Raw genomic sequence first — 19,698 nt, forward strand, 5'->3', positions numbered from 1 at the left:
ACTAAGCAAAGCTTTAGAAAGATCAGTTAGTAAAATTTTTATGGTCATTAGTAAATGGCTTCTGGTCAGTTCTTTGTCACAAAATTTGAGTTGCTGAACCACAATGTAGCTATAGTATCCATGTGCCTTTAACACTCAAAGACATTAGCCCAGTTCTTGTTTATGTGCATATTTATTTATAACAACAAACCTATTTAGTTTTCTGAAATAGAACCTAAGTTGTAGATGCCATAATGTGAAACTGATTGTAACTATGTACATAACAGCATACAATATAACCACAACAAAACAGGCATGTTCCACATCCTGCAATACATAATCACAACACAGATCACCAGAGAATGATATCAATAAGTAAGATAAAATAAAATTCATTTGGGAGAAGCATATCACAAAACTGCAGAAGTTTGTAAACAAATTTTTATTTTTTTCAACTTATTTCACATTTCCGCTTCATGAAGTCATACACTGCAGAATCCTGTAAATACATGAAATAAAAAATGTAACATTTTTTATTTTTTATTTTATTTGGTTCTCATTGAAGTAATATTTAAACAACAAACCTAACTACAGTTGGATTCTGAACATCACACCCATATCAGTTTGAAGAATTTAAGCCCAATACTTTTTATTACATTAACTGTACTGGACTTGTGAAAATACTGTCCTATCATTCTGTTTATAATGTGATACTGAAGCGCCATATAACAGTCTGCAAAAACTCTTCTTAAAGGATGGTTTATGTTGAATCAGCATATGAACTTTTTGATACCACGTGACTAAACAAGTAAAGGTAGTTTCACACCCTGAAATATCATTTATCATATAGCTTGTTCTAGAATATTGTCTGTTCTTCAAGGGAACAGTTGTGGTACCATCTGAACAAAGTACATGGTTCTTGCATTTTTGATGACACAGTGAAGACTTTTTCAATACTGTATGTGGGGCCCCTTTAAGTCTTGATTAGAGCTACCCCATTGCATTAAATAAAGCTTTCACTTTCTGGCACAAGATTCTCTGAACACAGATGTTGGCCACCCATTCCTTCAGCTTTAGTTATACTGAGGTGGTCCAGCACACTTGGCAGAACTACCAAAGTTACAATCCCCCCTCCCCCAACCATAATTCCACTCCTCCCCACATGCTCACAAACAAAATTAACTTCTTGCAATTTTTTTCTACATAGAGTTAGGAAATTTTGTTAGCTCTATCTCACAAGTTAAAAAATAAATAAATTAATAAAAATTGAGCATTACTGAAAAAAATATTATTTAAATAAGATATACATTAGCACATTCAAAAAGAAAAGAGCAGAGGTTGTAAAAAGAAAACTACTGAAGGGCAGAAATCAACAAAAATTATAAGCCTTCAGTCAGATAGCATGGTTGCTAACCAACCTTTGAGATATTATAACACTGAAGTTGCAGCAAAAACTTGAGAGTTAGGAAAGCTATTTTCTGAAAGTAACTAAGTCACAGCTAAAGCTACTTCCCAGAAAAAGTAATTTAGTTACAGATGTAGTTACTGTATATCAAAAGCAACTGCAAAAGCAAAAAGAAACGCAAAGTACATCTATTTTTAAAAAAAGCTGATAAAAATGCTCTTAACACCTTTTTAAGAGAAGTCTCCACTCCTTCCAGTTTGATCACATAAGCATAGAATGATTTCAAAAAGGTAGTATCAATGGAATTTGAGAAATATATACCACATAAATTAATAAGTGATGGTACTTATCCCTCATGGTACACAAAAAGTGTCAGACCGCCATTTCAGAAGCAATGAAAAAAGCATGCCAAATTTAAAAGAATGCAAAATCCCCAAGATTGGCAAAGTTTTGCAGAAGTTTGAAATATAGCGCATACTTCAATGTGAGATGCTTTTAATAACTTCCACAACGAAACTCTGTCTTGGAATCTGGCAAAAAACCCAAAGAGCTTCTGGTCATACATAAGGCACACCAGTGGCAAGGTGCTATCAATACCTCCACTGCGCTATAACAATGGTGAAGTCACTGATGACAGTGCCACTAAAGCAGAATTATTAAACATGGTTTTCCAAAACTCCTTCGCCAAAGAAGACGAAGTAAATATTCCTGAATGCTAATCAAGGACAACTGCCAAGATGAGAAACATAGAAGTAGACATCCTCGGTGTAGCAAAGCAGCTTAAATCACTTAATAAAGGCAAGGCCTCCGGTCCAGATTGTATACCAGTTAGGTTCCCTTCAGAGTATGTTGATGCAATAGCTCCATATATAGCAATTATATACAACTGCTCGCTCACAGAAAGTTCCGTACCAAAAGACTGAAAAATTGCTCATGTCACACTAATACCCTAAAAGGGAAATAGGAGTAATCCCTGAATTACAGGTCCATATCACTAATGTCAATTTGCAGTAGACTTTTGGAACATACACTGTATTTAAACATTATGAATCACCTTGAAGAAAACGATTTATTGACACATAGTCAACGTGGATTCAGGAAATATCGTTCTTGCGAAACACAACTACCCCTTTATGCTCATGAAGTAATGAGTGCTATCGACAGGGGATGTCAAATTGATTCCATATTTGTAGATTTCCAGAAGGTTTTTAACACCATTCTTTACAAGCGTCTTCTACCAAATTGCGTACCTATGGAATATCGCCTTAGTTGTGCAACTGGATTCATGATTTCCTGTTGGAAAGGTCACAGTTCGTAGGCCCTCTATTGTTCCTGTTCTATATTAATGACATAGGAGACAATCTGAGAAGCTCTCTTAGATTATTTTCAGACTATGCTGTCATTTACCATCTTGTAAAGTCATCAGATGACCAAAACGAATTGCAAAATGATTTAGATAAGATATCTGTGTGGTGCAAAAAGTTGCAATTGACTCTGAATAAATAAAAGTGTGAAGTTATTAACATGAGTACTAAAAGAAATCTGCTAAATTTTGATTATGCGATAAGTCACATGGATCTGAAGGCTGTAAATTCAACAAAATACTTAGGGATTGCAATTACAAATAACCTAAATGGGAACAATCACATTGACAATGTTGTGAGTAGAGCAAATCAAAGACTGATTCATTGGCAGAACATTTAGAAGGTGCAACAGACCTACTAAAGAGACTGCTTACACCACACTTGTCCGCCCTATTGTGCAATGTTGCTGTGCGGTGTGGGATCCGCATCAGGTGGGACTGACGGATGACATCGAAAAGGTTCAAAGAAGGGCAACTTGTATTGTATTATTGCGAAACAGGGGAAATAGTGCCACAGACATGATACGTGAATTGGAATGGCAATCATTAAAACAAAGGTGTATTTTGTTGTGATGGGATCTTCTCATGAAATTTCAGTCACCAGTTTTCTCCTCCAATTGCAAAAATATTCTGTTGGCACCTACCTACATAGAGAGAAATAATCATCATGATAAAATAAGAGAAATCAGGGCTCACACAGAAAAATTTAAGAGCTCATTTTTCCCGCATGTTGTTCAAGAGTAGAAACGTAGAGACAGCTTGAAGGTGATTCATTGAACCCCCTGCCAGACACATAATTGTGAATAACAGAGTAACCATGTAGATGTAGATGTAGATGCATCAGTTAAGCCGTCACTTCAGTTACTTTTAAAAATTATAATTGTAACTCATCCCTAAATAAATAATGAACCTTATACTCATAGGAAGTAAATAACACTTAATGTCAATCAACACCAAAATACACCATCTACAGCCTCTTTTATCTCAGTGCACCTCAGGTGAAGTTGTTTTTCAAATGTTGGATCTCCCAATTCAGCCCTCATTGCTCTCCACACAATACCCTCTATACCAAAAGCTCTCTGTTGATGCACTAGTTGCTATTCTGCACTATATTTAATAAAGGGGATCTTGATTGGGGAAACACATTGAGCATTTGTATATCTGTTGAAGAATTTAGTAAAAACTGTTAAAGATCTTTTTTGAACACATCAGCTAAGTGTATTTTGTCTCTCAAAGCAGAAAACATCTTCCTCCTCGTCCTCGAGTACTTCTGCTTCTTCCCTGCCAGTGTCTCTTACAGCTGTTGTCTGCAGTATGGCTTCCAGCATATGTCCCTTGGGTACAGAGGTATGTGGCTGATCCATCCAGTTGGTTTTGAATTTTGGACAGAAGCATGCAAACAGGATTGGATATTTTGAAATGCATGTTCAAACCTCTTCTGCAATCCCAGAATAATTGCACCAAGTGGAGGTCTGTACATAGTCACCTTAATGGATAACTTACACAGATCTTGTTTCAATGCAGCCAAAAAAACCCATGAACATGCTGTGTTCACCTTGTAGCAAGTTCCGAGACTGTGCCTGTGGACTCATTGCTTCACAATATTCTCTCAGCAAAGAAACTTCTTCAGAGGTAACCTTTGCATTGAACAAAACTTCAGGCAACATCAATATTTTCATTGCCACTATCCATGATTTGCATACCCATTGGACAACCTCATATATTGAACTCCATCTTGCAATTACAACCAGACCCCACAGGTATCTTTGATATGGTCTGCAACTTGTGTTGATTGCTTTTGTTCTTCCAGAGCTTAGACCACTGTAGCATTGGGATTCTTGGAGCTTTTTTGAAATTTATATTTTTTAAGTGCATATTCAGAATCTTTCTCAACAATCAAATTTAGCATACAATGTGTTCAACAGTGGTGAGTGCATAATAGTCTCTCTCCTACAGCACTTTCATATCACTTACTTATTCTAACATACTGATAATCATCATCTATTTTACTATTGTCTTCTTGTTCATTCTCAGTAATATTTTGCCTCTGGAGCAATCTAAAAGTCTTGCAAAAGTTTCTGCCATTGTCTGTTGCAGTGTTATATTCTTCATTTTGTATGTGATTTTGCAATATTGTATTACCTATTTTCTTGGTCAGAAAGTCACATGTTTGTCTTTCTTTCATACATGCCAAAAATGCAATTTTTCTTTTCAATGTGACTGGATTGTCAGTGACCAGCTGCTCCAATGAAGCTCCTAAAACCAATAATGTAATGTAGTTGAAAAAATCAATGAATATACAGGGATAGCTACAGATAACTGTATTAACCTCCACATTAAATTATAATTGGACTGATAAAAATCTACTCACCAAGTGGTAGCAGAACACACACATAAAATACTGTTGTAACTGGCAAGCTATTTGAGCCAGTGGCTTCTCCTTTGGGCAGAAGGGTTGAAGGGGACTGAAGAAGGTTGAAGGAAAATGACTGGAGAGTTCTAGGAAAAGGGATAGATTTTGGAAAAGTCAACCAGGACTACAGGTCAGAGGAGACTTATCATATGGCATGAGAAGAAAAGACTGATTGTTGGGGACTGCAATAGATGAGGTTTGAAAACCTGAGAGCTTAAAGGTGGAAGACAGGGTGATATGCAAGACAGAGATCACTACTAAAACATCATGCATGAGTTAATAAGAGTGAAAAGCTAAGTGCATTGTATGTAACAGAGGTGGGAGGGCGGTGGCGAAAAATAGATGGGAAAGGCAATGAAAGGTGTAGAAAACTAAAATATAGTGAAGTAAAGAGTACTTACATTGAATAAGTGCTGAGACAGAAGAAATTAACATAAATTAGGGCCAGGTGGGTGGTGAGAACCAAAGACATGTTGTAGTTCTAGTTCCCACCTTCAGAGTTTTGATGATGATGATGATGAAGATGATGATGATGTTTGGCTTGTGGGGCACTCAACTGCACGGTTATCAGTGCCAGTACAAATTCCGAACCTTTGATCAGTCCAAGCTCACCACTTTCATGAATGATGACGAAATGATGAGGACAACACAAACACCCAGTCACCTTGAGGCAGATGAAAATCCCTGACCCCGCTGGAAATCGAACGCAGGCCCCGTGCTCGGGATGCGAGAACGTGGCTGCAAGACCACGAGCTGTGGACACAGGCTTTTGAGAAACTGGTGTCTGGGGGAAGAATCCAGATAGCGTATGTGGTGAAATAGGTGCCGAGGAACCAAATGTCATGTTGTAGAGCATGCTCCACACCAGGATATTGCGAGATGCCAGTATATACCCTCTGCCTATGCCTATTCATCCTAACTGATAATTTGATGGTAGTCATGCCAATGTAGAAGGCTGAACAGTGTTTACATAACAGATGGTATATGACATGTCATTTTGCAGGTGGCTCTCCCTTTCATAGTATATGTTTTGCCAATTACAGGACTGTTACAGGTGGTGGTAGAAGGGTGCATAGGGCAAGTCTTGCAGAGGGGATGCTCACAGGGGTAGGAGCCATAGGGTAGGAAGATGGGTGCAGAAGGAGCATAGGGTCTCACAATAGTATTGCAGAGATCAGGAGGGTGACAGAAAGCTATTCTAGGTTTGGTGGGCAAAATTTCAGACTGAATGGATCTCATTTCAGGACACAATTTTAGGAAGTCATGGCCCTGTTGTATGTAAGTCTCCCCTGACTTATGGTTCTGGGTGACTTTCCCGAAATCTACCCTTTTTCCTAGACCTCTTCAGTCCTTTTCCTTTGCCCCTCTTCCTTCCTTTTCAACTCTTGTGCCTGCAGAAAGAGCCACTGGCATTGAAAGCTTGCCAGTTACAACTCTCTTTTATGTGTGTGTTCTACCGCTACTTAGGGAGTAGATTTTTTATCTATCCAATTAAATAATTTTGTCAATAATTGACTGTTTATGTTGAGATTTATGAGAGTATCTTTCATCTTTCTGATTTTTTGTTCTCCCAAATTCCTTATTACAGTTTTTCTTGAAACAACTCACAAACTTTAGTAGACACAGGTATACAACATCTTTTAATGATAGCACCTCTAGTACTGTATGGAATGACTAGGAGGTATCTGAGACAAAGTTCATTACTGCTTTTTCAATCTTTCTTTGGGTTACATATTGTGAAGCTGAAGGGAGCAGTTAAGTGTTGTTTGTTTTGAGGTTGACCCTGTAATGGTGCAGCTGTACAGCCTCTTTGTGCCTTGCACTTTATTTTCCTCAGTTTCTTTTGGGGAATTTTTGCTAAAAATGAAAGTGAGAAATGAATATGTTACTTTTTCATTATTATAGTTATAAATGTTGAGAATATTTTCTATTAAATAAAACAATGGTATCAGTCATACTTTTCCTCAAACATCTAATGCTAACAGCAAGTAAAAATCTTACCTGTACATGATTTTTTAAGTTCACTCTGACTATTTTGTATTTTATTCCCACCAGTAAACAGTCTGCAATGAAAGGAATTATCCAATGTTAAAAATTTGCACACTTCACTATAAGCTGGGCAGGGCATGTGCGTCTCAACTTCCTCCGCAGTGTCTGAAAGACGTGGAAATGAATGTGACATTGGAGATTGCATGTTATTCACAAGTGATGTGTCATGTGACTGCAACATACTTGTTGCATATATAATTTCCTAATAAAAATGAATGAACAAGAAGTAAATGCAATAACAGCACTAAAAATTATAATTCACATATCGCACATTTCCTATGTATCTTTTAGAATATTATACATATTTTGATAATGTTTAATAAATATCAGACTTATTGTTGAAGGAAGAAAAATGTGGAGAAACATGTGCAGAAACAAAATTGTGATAAGGACAGTCTTTAGCTGGGCTGCAGGAGGAATATATGACACCAACACACTCACTAATGAAAAGATTTGATTCAAAACAATTATTTGGGTTCTTTTCAAAATAAAGACTGATACTACACTGTCTTGAGATTGTCACAACAAAATATGTAAGTGTGATAAAAAAAGTAATGACACTTTCATTAAATTGTAAGTGATAAAAGTAACTTAGTCAAAGTTAGTTTACGGAAATAATCATTACCTTTGAAAAGTAACTGTCACTAGTAATGGCATTAGAAGAAAGTACTACTTTTGAACTCAGAGAAACACAATTGCTAAATATGAGTACACTGTGTAGGCAGCAGCTGTGTGAGCCAAGCACACTGTTGGCCCATAGCCCATGTGACACCTGTTTGATAGTAATTTATTTATGATGCTACTTGGAGGACTCACAAACAGCAAACAAATAAATGCAATTTGCTATTCTAGTGGACAACCTTAGCAGATAGCAGCATATGAATATGAACATTTGTGCAACTAGTATCGTGAAACCCAGTGCAAGAATGGAAAACGTTATTGAAGACATCTCAGAAAATAATAATATGAGGACAGTGATTTTGTTGTTTGTATGACTGTTGCAAATGGTGAAGTGCATAATGAAGTCAAAAATTGTATAACAGGTTTGAAGAATATCTTAGATATAAATAAAATTAAAAACACTGCTGTTGTAATGATACCTCACAGACATGGCCTGATCTTTAATTCATGTGTCAGCAAAGAGATCTACAAAACCAATGTTAAAATCAAACAACTATGCTCAACTTATGCAAAATGCAATGTAGTATATGTTAGTCAACTAGAGAATACTCTGCACATTGAACATGCTGAGCATCTGAATTACCATGGGAAGAAATTTCTGTGTCAAGAGATAAACAAGATTATGAGTGAAATTTGTGAACACATTGGTCTCATTTTAAAAAACAGTCTTTTGGTGCATGTTAATGTACATTGTTTATTAGGGAAAATGACATTACAAGGGAAGGATGGGTAAAAACCTCATTAACAGGGAACTGCAGCAGACTAATTCATTCAGATAACTGTGCTGATTTAGATTACTCAACGAAAATAAATGAACATGCAAGACCCAGTGAAATCAAAATACTTTTCTGTACTAATAACAGTATTCTCCTTCTTCATTTAAATGTACAATCTCTTAAAGGTAAAGTCAATGAACTGGAACACTGGTTTGATAGAATTAACTGCAGTGTTTTGTGTGTCAATGAATACTGAGTGAAAGAATGTGAAACAGATCTGAGTGTTCCACTTGGATACTTGCTGGTAACAAGCTACCACAAAAAAGCATGTCACATGTCAGGGTCTCAGTTTGCATTAAGAGTAATCTTGATTTACATTACTCAGTCATAGACCTCAGCAGAATATGCCTTGAAAGCATATTTGAAGTAGCTGGTATGGTAATGCGCACACAAAAAGTTGTAATTGTGTCAGTGTAATGAATTCCAGGCTTTGATGAAATAGTATTTATGGAAAAAAATTAACAACTATAATATTGTAGTTGTCTAAATATAAGCAGCATAAAATAATAACTGTAGGTGATATTAACACAGACATAAGGACAAAGAAAAAAAATTTAATTCATATGGTTAATTCTCTGAAGTCATTCAACTATTACTGTCTCAATGAAAAGCCCCCAGGTTGAATTCATGTCTTGATAACCTAAATGGTAATATACACATAGACTCTCTTGAATGTGATGTTATAGAATTAGAAATATCAGATCATGCAGTACTGTGGCTTCAAACTGAAAATTCAGCTCTCAGTACTGGAGGAAGGAAGGTGACATATGGACTACCAGGAGAGGCCAATGTAAACAATATGATAGATCATTTTTAGCCAGCCAGTGCGGCCGAGTGGTTCTAGGTGCTACAGCGTGGAACCGCACGACCACTACGGTCGCAGGTTTGGATCCTGCCTCAGGCATGGATGTGTGTGATGTCTTTAGGTTAGTTAGGTTTAAGTAGTTATAAGTTCTATGGGACTGATGACCTCAGATGTTAAGTCCCATAGTGCTCAGAACCATTTGAACCATTTTATACATACACTCCTGGAAATGGAAAAAAGAACACATTGACACCGGTGTGTCAGACCCACCATACTTGCTCCGGACACTGCGAGAGGGCTGTACAAGCAATGATCACACGCACGGCACAGCGGACACACCAGGAACCGCGGTGTTGGCTGTCGAATGGCGCTAGCTGCGCAGCATTTGTGCACTGCCGCCGTCAGTGTCAGCCAGTTTGCCGTGGCATACGGAGCTCCATCGCAGTCTTTAACACTGGTAGCATGCCGCGACAGCGTGGACGTGAACCGTATGTGCAGTTGACGGACTTTGAGCGAGTGCGTATAGTGGGCATGCAGGAGGCCGGGTGGACGTACCGCCGAATTGCTCAACACGTGGGGCGTGAGGTCTCCACAGTACATCTATGTTGTCACCAGTGGTCGGCGGAAGGTGCACGTGCCCGTCGACCTGGGACCGGACCGCAGCGATGCACGGATGCACGCCAAGACCGTAGGATCCTACGCAGTGTCGTAGGGGACCGCACCGCCACTTCCCAGCAAATTAGTGACACTGTTGCTCCTGGGGTATCGGCGAGGACCATTCGCAACCATCTCCATGAAGCTGGGCTACGGTCCCGCACACCATTAGGCCGTCTTCCGCTCACGCCCCAACATCGTGCAGCCCGCCTCCAGTGGTGTCGCGACAGGCGTGAATGGAGGGACTAATGGAGACGTGTCGTCTTCAGCGATGAGAGTCGCTTCTGCCTTGGTGCCAATGATGGTCGTATGCGTGTTTGGCACCGTGCAGGTGAGCGCCACAATCAGGACTGCATACGACCGAGGCACACAGGGCCAACACCCGGCATCATGGTGTGGGGAGCGATCTCCTACACTGGCCGTACACCACTGGTGATCGTCGAGGGGACACTGAATAGTGCACGGTACATCCAAACCGTCATCGAACCCATCGTTCTACCATTCCTAGACCGGCAAGGGAACTTGCTGTTCCAACAGGACAATGCACGTCCGCATGTATCCCGTGCCACCCAACGTGCTCTAGAAGGTGTAAGTCAACTACCCTGGCCAGCAAGATCTCCGGATCTGTCCCCCATTGAGCATGTTTGGGACTGGATGAAGCGTCGTCTCACGCGGTCTGCATGTCCAGCACGAACGCTGGTCCAACTGAGGCGCCAGGTGGAAATGGCATGGCAAGCCGTTCCACAGGACTACATCCAGCATCTCTACGATCGTCTCCATGGGAGAATAGCAGCCTGCATTGCTGCGAAAGGTGGATATACACTGTACTAGTGCCGACATTGTGCATGCTCTGTTGCCTGTGTCTATGTTCCTGTGGTTCTGTCAGTGTGATCATGTGATGTATCTGACCCCAGGAATGTGTCAATAAAGTTTCCCCTTCCTGGGACAATGAATTCACGGTGTTCTTATTTCAATTTCCAGGAGTGTAATTTGAAAGAAATGGACTGGTCTTGTATAATGGATAATAACAAAAGTATTGACAACTGCTTTTTCAGTTTCCTGGCAGAGATTAAGTGCATAGTATAAGAGATGTGCCCCACTGTAATCAAAAGAGATCATACTGGCATCACACATAAGCTTAGCCATCTCTGTGCAATATCCTTTCTTCCAGGATTGCTAGTTCTGAAAGTTTCAGATGAGAGCTTCTGCGAAGTTTCGAAGGTAGGAGACATGGTACTACCCAAATTAAAGCTGTGAAGATGGGTCATGAGGGGTGCTTGGGTAGCACAGTCAGTTGAGCACTTGCCCGTGAAAGGCAAAAGTCCCGAGTTCAAGTCTCGCTCCACCACATGGTTTTAATCTGCTAGGAAGTTTCATATAGGACACGCTTTACAATAACTGTGTGGTGATCATTTCATTTTTTATAAGACTCAATACAAACAGTATTAAAGTTAAAGATTTTCAAATGCATAAGCTTACATGCCCAATGGCATTAAAAATTGTCAAAAAGCTAAAACACAAAGGGGACAGTTTACATATATGATTGAATTAAAAATTGACAAAGTGAAATACACACAGGGGACAGTTTACAAGTACTGTATATGGGGATGCATAGAATATGAAGTAACAGTAATATATATGGGCATACAATGCATGATGGGAGTTAAGAAACTACAATCAGTACACACATAGGGGCTTATTTCTGTACAGCCCTAACACAACTGACTTACAGTGCAGTTTATTTCAGTATATAAAACAAGATTAAGAATAGGTAAAAATAAATTTAATGTGCTATTTGACAGTTAAGTGAACTTCTGTTCTAATTTTTTTGGGGAGGAGTTTTGGAGAGCTAGTATAAATTTGCCAATAGGTAACCATCAATAGAGCAAAAGGTGTGCATGACAAGTAGTTCTTTTACTTTTTTCCTGAATGACAGCCCTGCACTATTTCCTATGGTCATAGGAAGTTTATTGTAGAGCTGAGTACCTATATTCCTGTCACCAGCTTGACAAGTACTTAATCTTTGGGGCAGCAGATGAATGTTCAAATTGGTTCTTGTATTGTGATCATGTATATCCCTATTTATTGTGGAAAGGTACATGCTTTGTTAACAAATAAAACTGTTTCCATTACATAAATACAGGGTACTGCTAAAATTTTTGAAGTCTTTGAAAATTGGCTTTGCTGATGATCTAGGATGTTCTTGCTTCATTACCTTTAATAGCCTTTTCTGCACTATAAATATTATTTTTTATGTGATGACCTGCAGAATGGGATCCCATATGTTACACTGGGCTGAACTTGGCCAAAATACACTGTTTTTAATGTATCAATGTCGCATGTTTGGCTGTGGATTCTAAATGCATAACAGAGGCTGCTCAGCTTATTCAGTACTTTATCCCTGTGCACGTCCCACTTCGAAGTGTTATCTTCCCGTATTCCCAAAAGTTTCATTGCTTCTACTTGGTCAAGTTAATGGCCTTCTGTAGTATTGGTGTCATTTGAGTAGGGTGATTTTTAGAAGAGCATGTGGGCTGTTTTATTTCTGTAAAGCCAGGACAGCAGACTACTTGATGTATGTGATATTTGGTCACTCATTTGTTGCACTGATGTGCTATTGGACAACAGATCTGAATCATCAGCAAATAGTACAGGAGAAGTTTTACAAAGGTTCAGGGGAAGATCATCAATAAAAGATCATAAATAAAAAGCCGAAAGAGAAGGGGGCCAGAGTAGAGTCTTGTGGCACACCAAAAGTAATCAGAGCTTTGTTAGAGCAAGTTTGTTCATTGCTAGTGCTAGAGACTTTAACCACTTGCAACCTATTTGTTAAGTATGACTCAAACCATTGATTACATACACCTTGGATACCATATCTGTCTAATTTCTGAAGAACTATCTGGTGATTAACCAAATCAAATGCTTTGGTTAGGTCAATGAACAATCTGGAAGAGAATTCTCTGTAAATAAGACAAGAGATGATTTGGTCACAGACAACAAAATGGACATCATTAACAGATGTGTGCTTGCGAAATCCATATTGATGTTCAGAAAATAAGTTTTCTTTATTCAGGAATTCTAACACAAAACTACACTTGACTTTTTAATTATCTTTGTTACTGCTGATAGAAGGGATATTGGCCAATAATTATTTACATCATGTAGGTCAAAAATATTTTAGTTCTTATGTAAGCTAGTTACCTCCTGTGTAATTTTCTGCATCTGTAATTGATTATTGTATAAAACTTGACACCCCTGTAGACACCAATGAAGCCCATTGTATGAAAAATACTGAATGGCAAATAAAAATATGTACTCTGTTACAAACAAAATACATTGCAAGAACAGTGTTCATTTATGGTCTCATCAGGGAAAGGCTTCTTGCAGACAGAACATAGGAATTCTTGAGGCAAGTGAACTAATGTGCCTCTCCTGGTTAATTCATAAACTGTCTTCAGAGATTTTTTTTTCCATCTGGTTTTTATGCCTCCTCTGTGCCCGCACCCTTAGCAGTAGCCAATTGCATTACAGCCTTGGTATGACCCTGCCCTCAGCTTCCAATACTATTTTTCTTGGCACATTGTATGAGAAAACTCTATTCATATGTTGTAAGAATATTTATTGTAAGAAATTAAATCTCTTGTGTGTTTGTGTTCTTGATAAATTTCTTCTCATTGTTCACCTTGTGAATTCTCTTTGAATAATGTGATTGAGTCAGACTTAATGGTTCTGTGAAATTATATGTTTCCCTTCTTACTAAATATATTTGATGGAGATGCTTTAGTGCTGCCATCTGACCATCATGGTCAGATAAATACTTTACTGTGTGGATAACATCTATTTCAAAAAAATACAGTTGGATTTAGAAATAAAGCATCAACTGCTGTGTTGCACTATGTCAGTCTCCCCTCGTTTAAAATGTTAGTTTTGGAATCAATGTTACTCTGAGAATCAAATCAGAGCTGACATCAGCAACTCCTGGCCCTGAATAAGAACTATCCAGTGTGAAATTAATACTAATATCTCCCCATACAATTAGTTTCTAGTCATTTCTGTTAAGTAGTAGTAGTGCGCCTTTAATTGCTTAATGAAGTTCAATACATTTTTGTTGGGGGTATCACACTGCTGAACCGCTACCTTGTATGTTTCCACATCAGTTACTGATGTACAGCATGCAAAGATCTCAATTGAAACTACAAATTATTGGGGCCAGCCACATTTATTACACTTTTCACAAGGCATATTCAAGGATTATGTCACCAACATCAGGTGGAGTTTGTTGAATCCCATTGTGGGAGTTGCAACTACAATGAATAGATGTGCCCAGATAGCTAAAAGAACAATAGAACTTTACTGTATGTTGGTAAAACAGAGAACAGCTTCCAAAGTCATACAAATATATGATATTATAAGGGCTGACAGCAAACACAATGACAGTTTTTTGAAAGAACGAAATGCACTGTGTGGTAACATAGCTGCTGAGTTACGTACACTGTCCATCCTAAATAGGGTAGCACTGATGTAGCCAGGAAATATCTGTATCTGGACATAGTGCTTGGTTGAAGCACTCATCAAAACTTGGTGGTTAGTGAGGCTGTAGGCTCTGACTGGTGTGTGCTGCACTGCAGTGAATGGATCTCTGTTTGTGGGACTACTTGTGTGGTCATTTTCTGCCCCAGAGAACTGTAACTGTGAACTCCCAATGTCAACTGACTGGTGAGCGGCTGGGTGGTGTCGTTAAACCCATCCAGTGTAAGAATACCAGGAAATCCTGCCAATGTGATATGGCTTATGGAGGCAAACTAGTGCCAGCACTAGCAGCACTGTGTCCAGCAGATGTGGTGCCACCTGACTGCAACAGCTGCAGAAGTAATGTTCTGTAGCTGAAGTGCCAGCACCCACAATTACAGCATCCATTTTCTTTATGAAGGAAATGGCAAAGCCATGCAACTGTGCAGTCAGTGTCTGTGACACAGCTGCCAGCTGAGGAAACTGCATCCATTTTCCTGTAGTGGGAGATGGTGGCACCATCAGAAAGAAGCAAATCATGCCAGGTCATAGTTGAGAAAAGGGTGACAATGCCATTGAATGTGCAGTGAAACTTTTGCTGTTGGAGAACAGGAGGACTAAGGAACCAACTGCAATCCCATGGAGGAAGCTACAAAGGGAAGAGGCAGACACTCTGCAGACATTAGAAGGCTCTGCAGGTCACAAGAGACAACCATGGCCAGAGACACCTGAGGCAAGTGACCAGGGTGGGATGGTGCAGATCAGGGTCCAGGAGAAGGTGTGTTGCGTGCTGTGAAGATGCCTGTCAGAAGAGAAACCAATTGCATGAGGCCAGTGTGATCCACACTCTAAAGGGAAGAAGCATGGGAGAGGAATTAGAACTCTGACAGTGTGGGCTCCACATTAGCTACAGGCAGAGAGGAGGGCTGAACCAAGAGCAACATGTTCAAAGATGACAAGGTGTGGTGAGCAGAGTCAACAGAGGTGGAGGGTCGCCATGATTGGACCTGGAGGGAGAGTACACATAGGAGACAGAAACAGAGAGCATATGAAGCACAAGAGAAGGTTCATTGTGTGGTGGGGGGGAGGGGGGGAGGGGGGAGGGGGGAGGATGGACATTGAGTGGGCTGGCTACATGGAGACTGGTGATGGGGGTGCTAATGGCACTGGAACCTGAATTAACTGCTACATCAACTACCCCCATGATCACACAAATTGAGCCCATTACAATTCTGGCACTGGATCAGTCATGACAAATGAAACAATGATACCAGTCAACTTGACCAACAGAGTATTCCTGTTCAACTACAGAGGCAAGTAATTCTGAGATCTACAATGGCTCAACTGAAAATTGATGCCTTGTTTTTCTGTCCCCAACACACACTGCCAAAATCAATATATGCCCAACTGGCAGCAGCTACCAGTTACAAACTGTCTCACTTGACATTGTTTTGACACTGGCAGTCACCTCCAAAAACACAAAGGAGTAGCAAATAGAACACGTGGTAATGCATGTCCACACAGCCTGCCAAAATACAAAAAATGTACATTCAGCATTAAGTTGTTGCTCACAGTAAATACTCGTAGTTCCCACTATTTAGAGTAAAGCAATAGAACCAGAAAATGCACAGCTAGTAGTGCAAGCATCAGATGCAGCAAAACATTGTGACAAAATGAAATAATGAGTACTATCACTAGGCAGAACAAGGAAAAATAAGTAATATGGCTCATAATCACAGAACATGATGGAGCAGAAATTGTTCACACACAAATGATGAGTCAATTAAGAACAAATAGTACATAATAGGTAATGAACACAAAGCAATGTCTCCCACAGAAAATTTCATTAACAAAGAACTGGAAAGCATGAATGATGCTATGGCTGTGCATAACTCAGAAGCAATAGATAGTCTCCTGTTCACTAGGCAGTTGCTCTGGCCACTAAGCAATATGGAAACAGTAGTCATCACAACTGCACAGCCTACAGCAGCATGTCTCCCGTCAGACCCAAATTCTTAACTTAACCACACACTGCTGATGTAGTGCACCTGCCCAGTATCCTAATCACTCACAGCATTCTGCCAGTTCCCATAAGAGTTCAAGTGGGGTGTGCATCTATACTTAAGGGATCATTGGCCAGTCTTGCCTTAGTTATGTATTTGGTGTCTGTTTCTCGGACTTGTCTGAAAGAACAAACACCACATATATAAATAAGGCAAGGCTGGTCAATGAGCTGGGTTTGAATCCCAGTTTGGCACAAATTTTCAACTTTCCCCATTGATGTAAATCAATGCCCAATAGCAGCTAAATATAATTAATTCCTTTGTGTCTTGAGTCATCTCTGTGGCAGGAACAACACCAAAATAAACTTTTACCTAATCACCACTGTCTAATTCCACTATAGGAGGATCATGCTACAATTAATAGATTTGCCAAGATAGCCAAAAGAACAATAGGACTTTACTGCACAGTACATTAAGCAACTAAATCAGAAAACAGCTTCCAATATCATACTGCTAAATGACTATCCTGACTGACAAGTGTTGATACCAGACACAATGACAGTTTCTTGAAAGTACAAACTGCACTGTATACTAATGAAGCTACTGAGTTAAGTACACTGTCCATCCTAAATAGACATAGCCAGGAAACATCTATGCTTGGGCGTAGTCTGTGGTTAAAGCACACTTGAAAATTATGCAGTTAGGATGTAGTATGCAATGCTGTAGGATACAAATCATGTGTGCTGCACTACAGTGAATGAATCTCTGATTGTGGGACCACTGGCATGGTCAGCACTTGACCCAGAGAACTGTAGTTTTTAACTCCCAGTGCTGACTGACTGGCAAGTGGTTGGGCAGTGTCATATACAGTGATTCTGGCTTACCGAGATGAGCTAGTGTTGATACTAGTAGCACTGTATCTGATAGATGTAGCACCATCAGATATTGCAGTGGATGCATAATATACTGTGGTTTAGTTGTTGGTGCCTTGACAGGGTGGCAACCAGTCTCATTCTGCTCTTTGGTAGCTGGATCCAAAGGCATCATAAACGATCACTACATCAAGGCATATATGTATTTAACGTGCATTTTTTGTGTAACATTTGGCAGTATCTGGCAGCAGAAGATAAAGTTATTTTAGTACAAAGCTCAAAGTTATTTGGGTATTTTGATTCCATATAAATGTGAATAAGTGAATACCCTCACAAAAAGTGACTGCTTACAGTATTATTCATTCTCATAATATTGTTACATTCCATGCAGGATTTTCCATTGTTTGGCTGCTTACAGTAATTGATAGTTTCAGTTAATGTTCATAATGGTCACTGAATCTTTGGATTTAAACTCAAAGAGCTATTCAATGCAGTACTAATTTTGACTGTTGCAGTATTCATTTATGTCTGTTTATAGTCACTCCTCAGTGCCTTATATTATGTTTATAGTAATGTGAAGGTAATCTATGTCCAAGTGCATCTGTTCAATTTTTTGTGACTTCTAAATGATATTCTGTTTTGCATCATATATCTATCAAAATATCTTTACATTCTTTAGTTTTCTGCTGTGCAAAGTGAAGCTCATTTTCCTTTCTAAAAACTTCGTGGAATGGAAACATCCAAACGTACAATTGTCACTCTTTGCGCTGACCAAGCTAAACGTTTTTTTATTCCTTCATTGATTGTTTTAAATGTGCCTGTAGTTATTAGGCAGCTCTATATTTCAGCAAAAAAGTGTTCTAAAATGACCTAGTGAAACTATTGGAAATCACAGGATTTGGACAGATGGTGCTTCCAGAATCCTTCTGTAAATTCATTGTGTGAGTGACCTCTCACAAGAATCATTCAAATGTAAACTGTCTGCTGTGCAATGTGACTGTGTGAGGAGCAAAATATTAGTTACATCCATGTGTGACTAACCTATGCTGTTGAGAAACTTAAGTTCTACGTGTATAAGCTCGGCAAAAGACTACATTCAGGGCTTGTTGTATTGTTGCAAGGAGCACCACTCTAACATAACCCACAACCTTCAACCCAGTTGAGCTACAGTGCTGGGGCAATGTAGACTTGCACATGCACACTTGTGTGTGTGTATGTGTGTGTATGTGTGACTCTGAAGAAGGAAATCATCTAAAAGCTTAGCTATGTTTATGTGCTTCATCTATTCAAAAAGTGATTACCTTTTCACTTTCCATCACCAGTTTTATGCAAAACATTGGTTTGGCCCATTCCCCATTCAAGTTGCAGACTCATATTTATGCAACAAGTGATTCTAAGTAATTAGTCACAGGCAAATGTGAAGTTCATCTGTACTTCTTCCTGGAGGTGTTATCAGTATTCACATTAAACACTCTGTGTTCTGTAGTTTCATCACAGGAAAGTGGTGTAGAATCAATAATTCCTCTGCAGTTTACAATTCAATAACATGTTTCTCATATACATTTGTTATATTTCTGAGCCGTACTAATATTACAAGGTGAAGCACAATGGTGCAACATTTCCTATCGCATAAAATATCTTACCTGAATTGTATAGAAAGAATAACCTTTGTTTTAGGAGGAGGGACTCCCAGGCCTCAAGCACATCACGGGACTGGTATTTGTCAGATGACAGAACATCCATAGGTAGCAGTTCTGTTAGTGGTCAGCACACTTCAAGTACTGCTGGTGATACAGCTGAAGATTTTACTGACAGTGCAGGAGAAAATGGTAATTACAACCACAAAAGGACAAATGAATGAGTTTCATGTCCAAGAAGTACCAGAAAATCAGAACTGACAGAGTCAGACAATATCTTTCAAAAGTTAAAATATGCAGCAAAGTTATGTCTGCGATTTTTTAAAAGTAATCAATTAATTTTTAATAAATATCAAGTTTTTGAAACATCAGGATTTAAAGGAACAGACTCAAAACAAGTAGGCTACTAATCGTGTGATTCATTTCATTACACATTTTAAACAGTAATGCATGTTAGTAATAGGTTTCCTCTAGAAATATGTGTAATCATAAAGTGTTTTCTGATTGGAATAAAAGAAATGACACAAGCTGTTTTTGTCTCTCTCTCTGTGT

The 19,698-nt window shown here is 39.0% G+C and overlaps 1 protein-coding gene across 1 annotated transcript in view; it reads left to right on the plus strand.

The window, feature by feature from the left end:
* Positions 1 to 19,698, plus strand: part of LOC126100704 (rabphilin-3A) — a 1,079,132-nt gene that overhangs the window by 988,521 nt on the left and 70,913 nt on the right. The window contains exon 13 of the mRNA XM_049911320.1: positions 19,187 to 19,338. Within this exon, the coding sequence (XP_049767277.1) occupies positions 19,187 to 19,338 (152 nt within the window). The remainder of the gene's footprint in view (positions 1 to 19,186; positions 19,339 to 19,698) is intronic.

This window comes from Schistocerca cancellata, chromosome 9, assembly GCF_023864275.1.
Source record: "Schistocerca cancellata isolate TAMUIC-IGC-003103 chromosome 9, iqSchCanc2.1, whole genome shotgun sequence".
Lineage (NCBI taxonomy): Eukaryota > Metazoa > Arthropoda > Insecta > Orthoptera > Acrididae > Schistocerca > Schistocerca cancellata.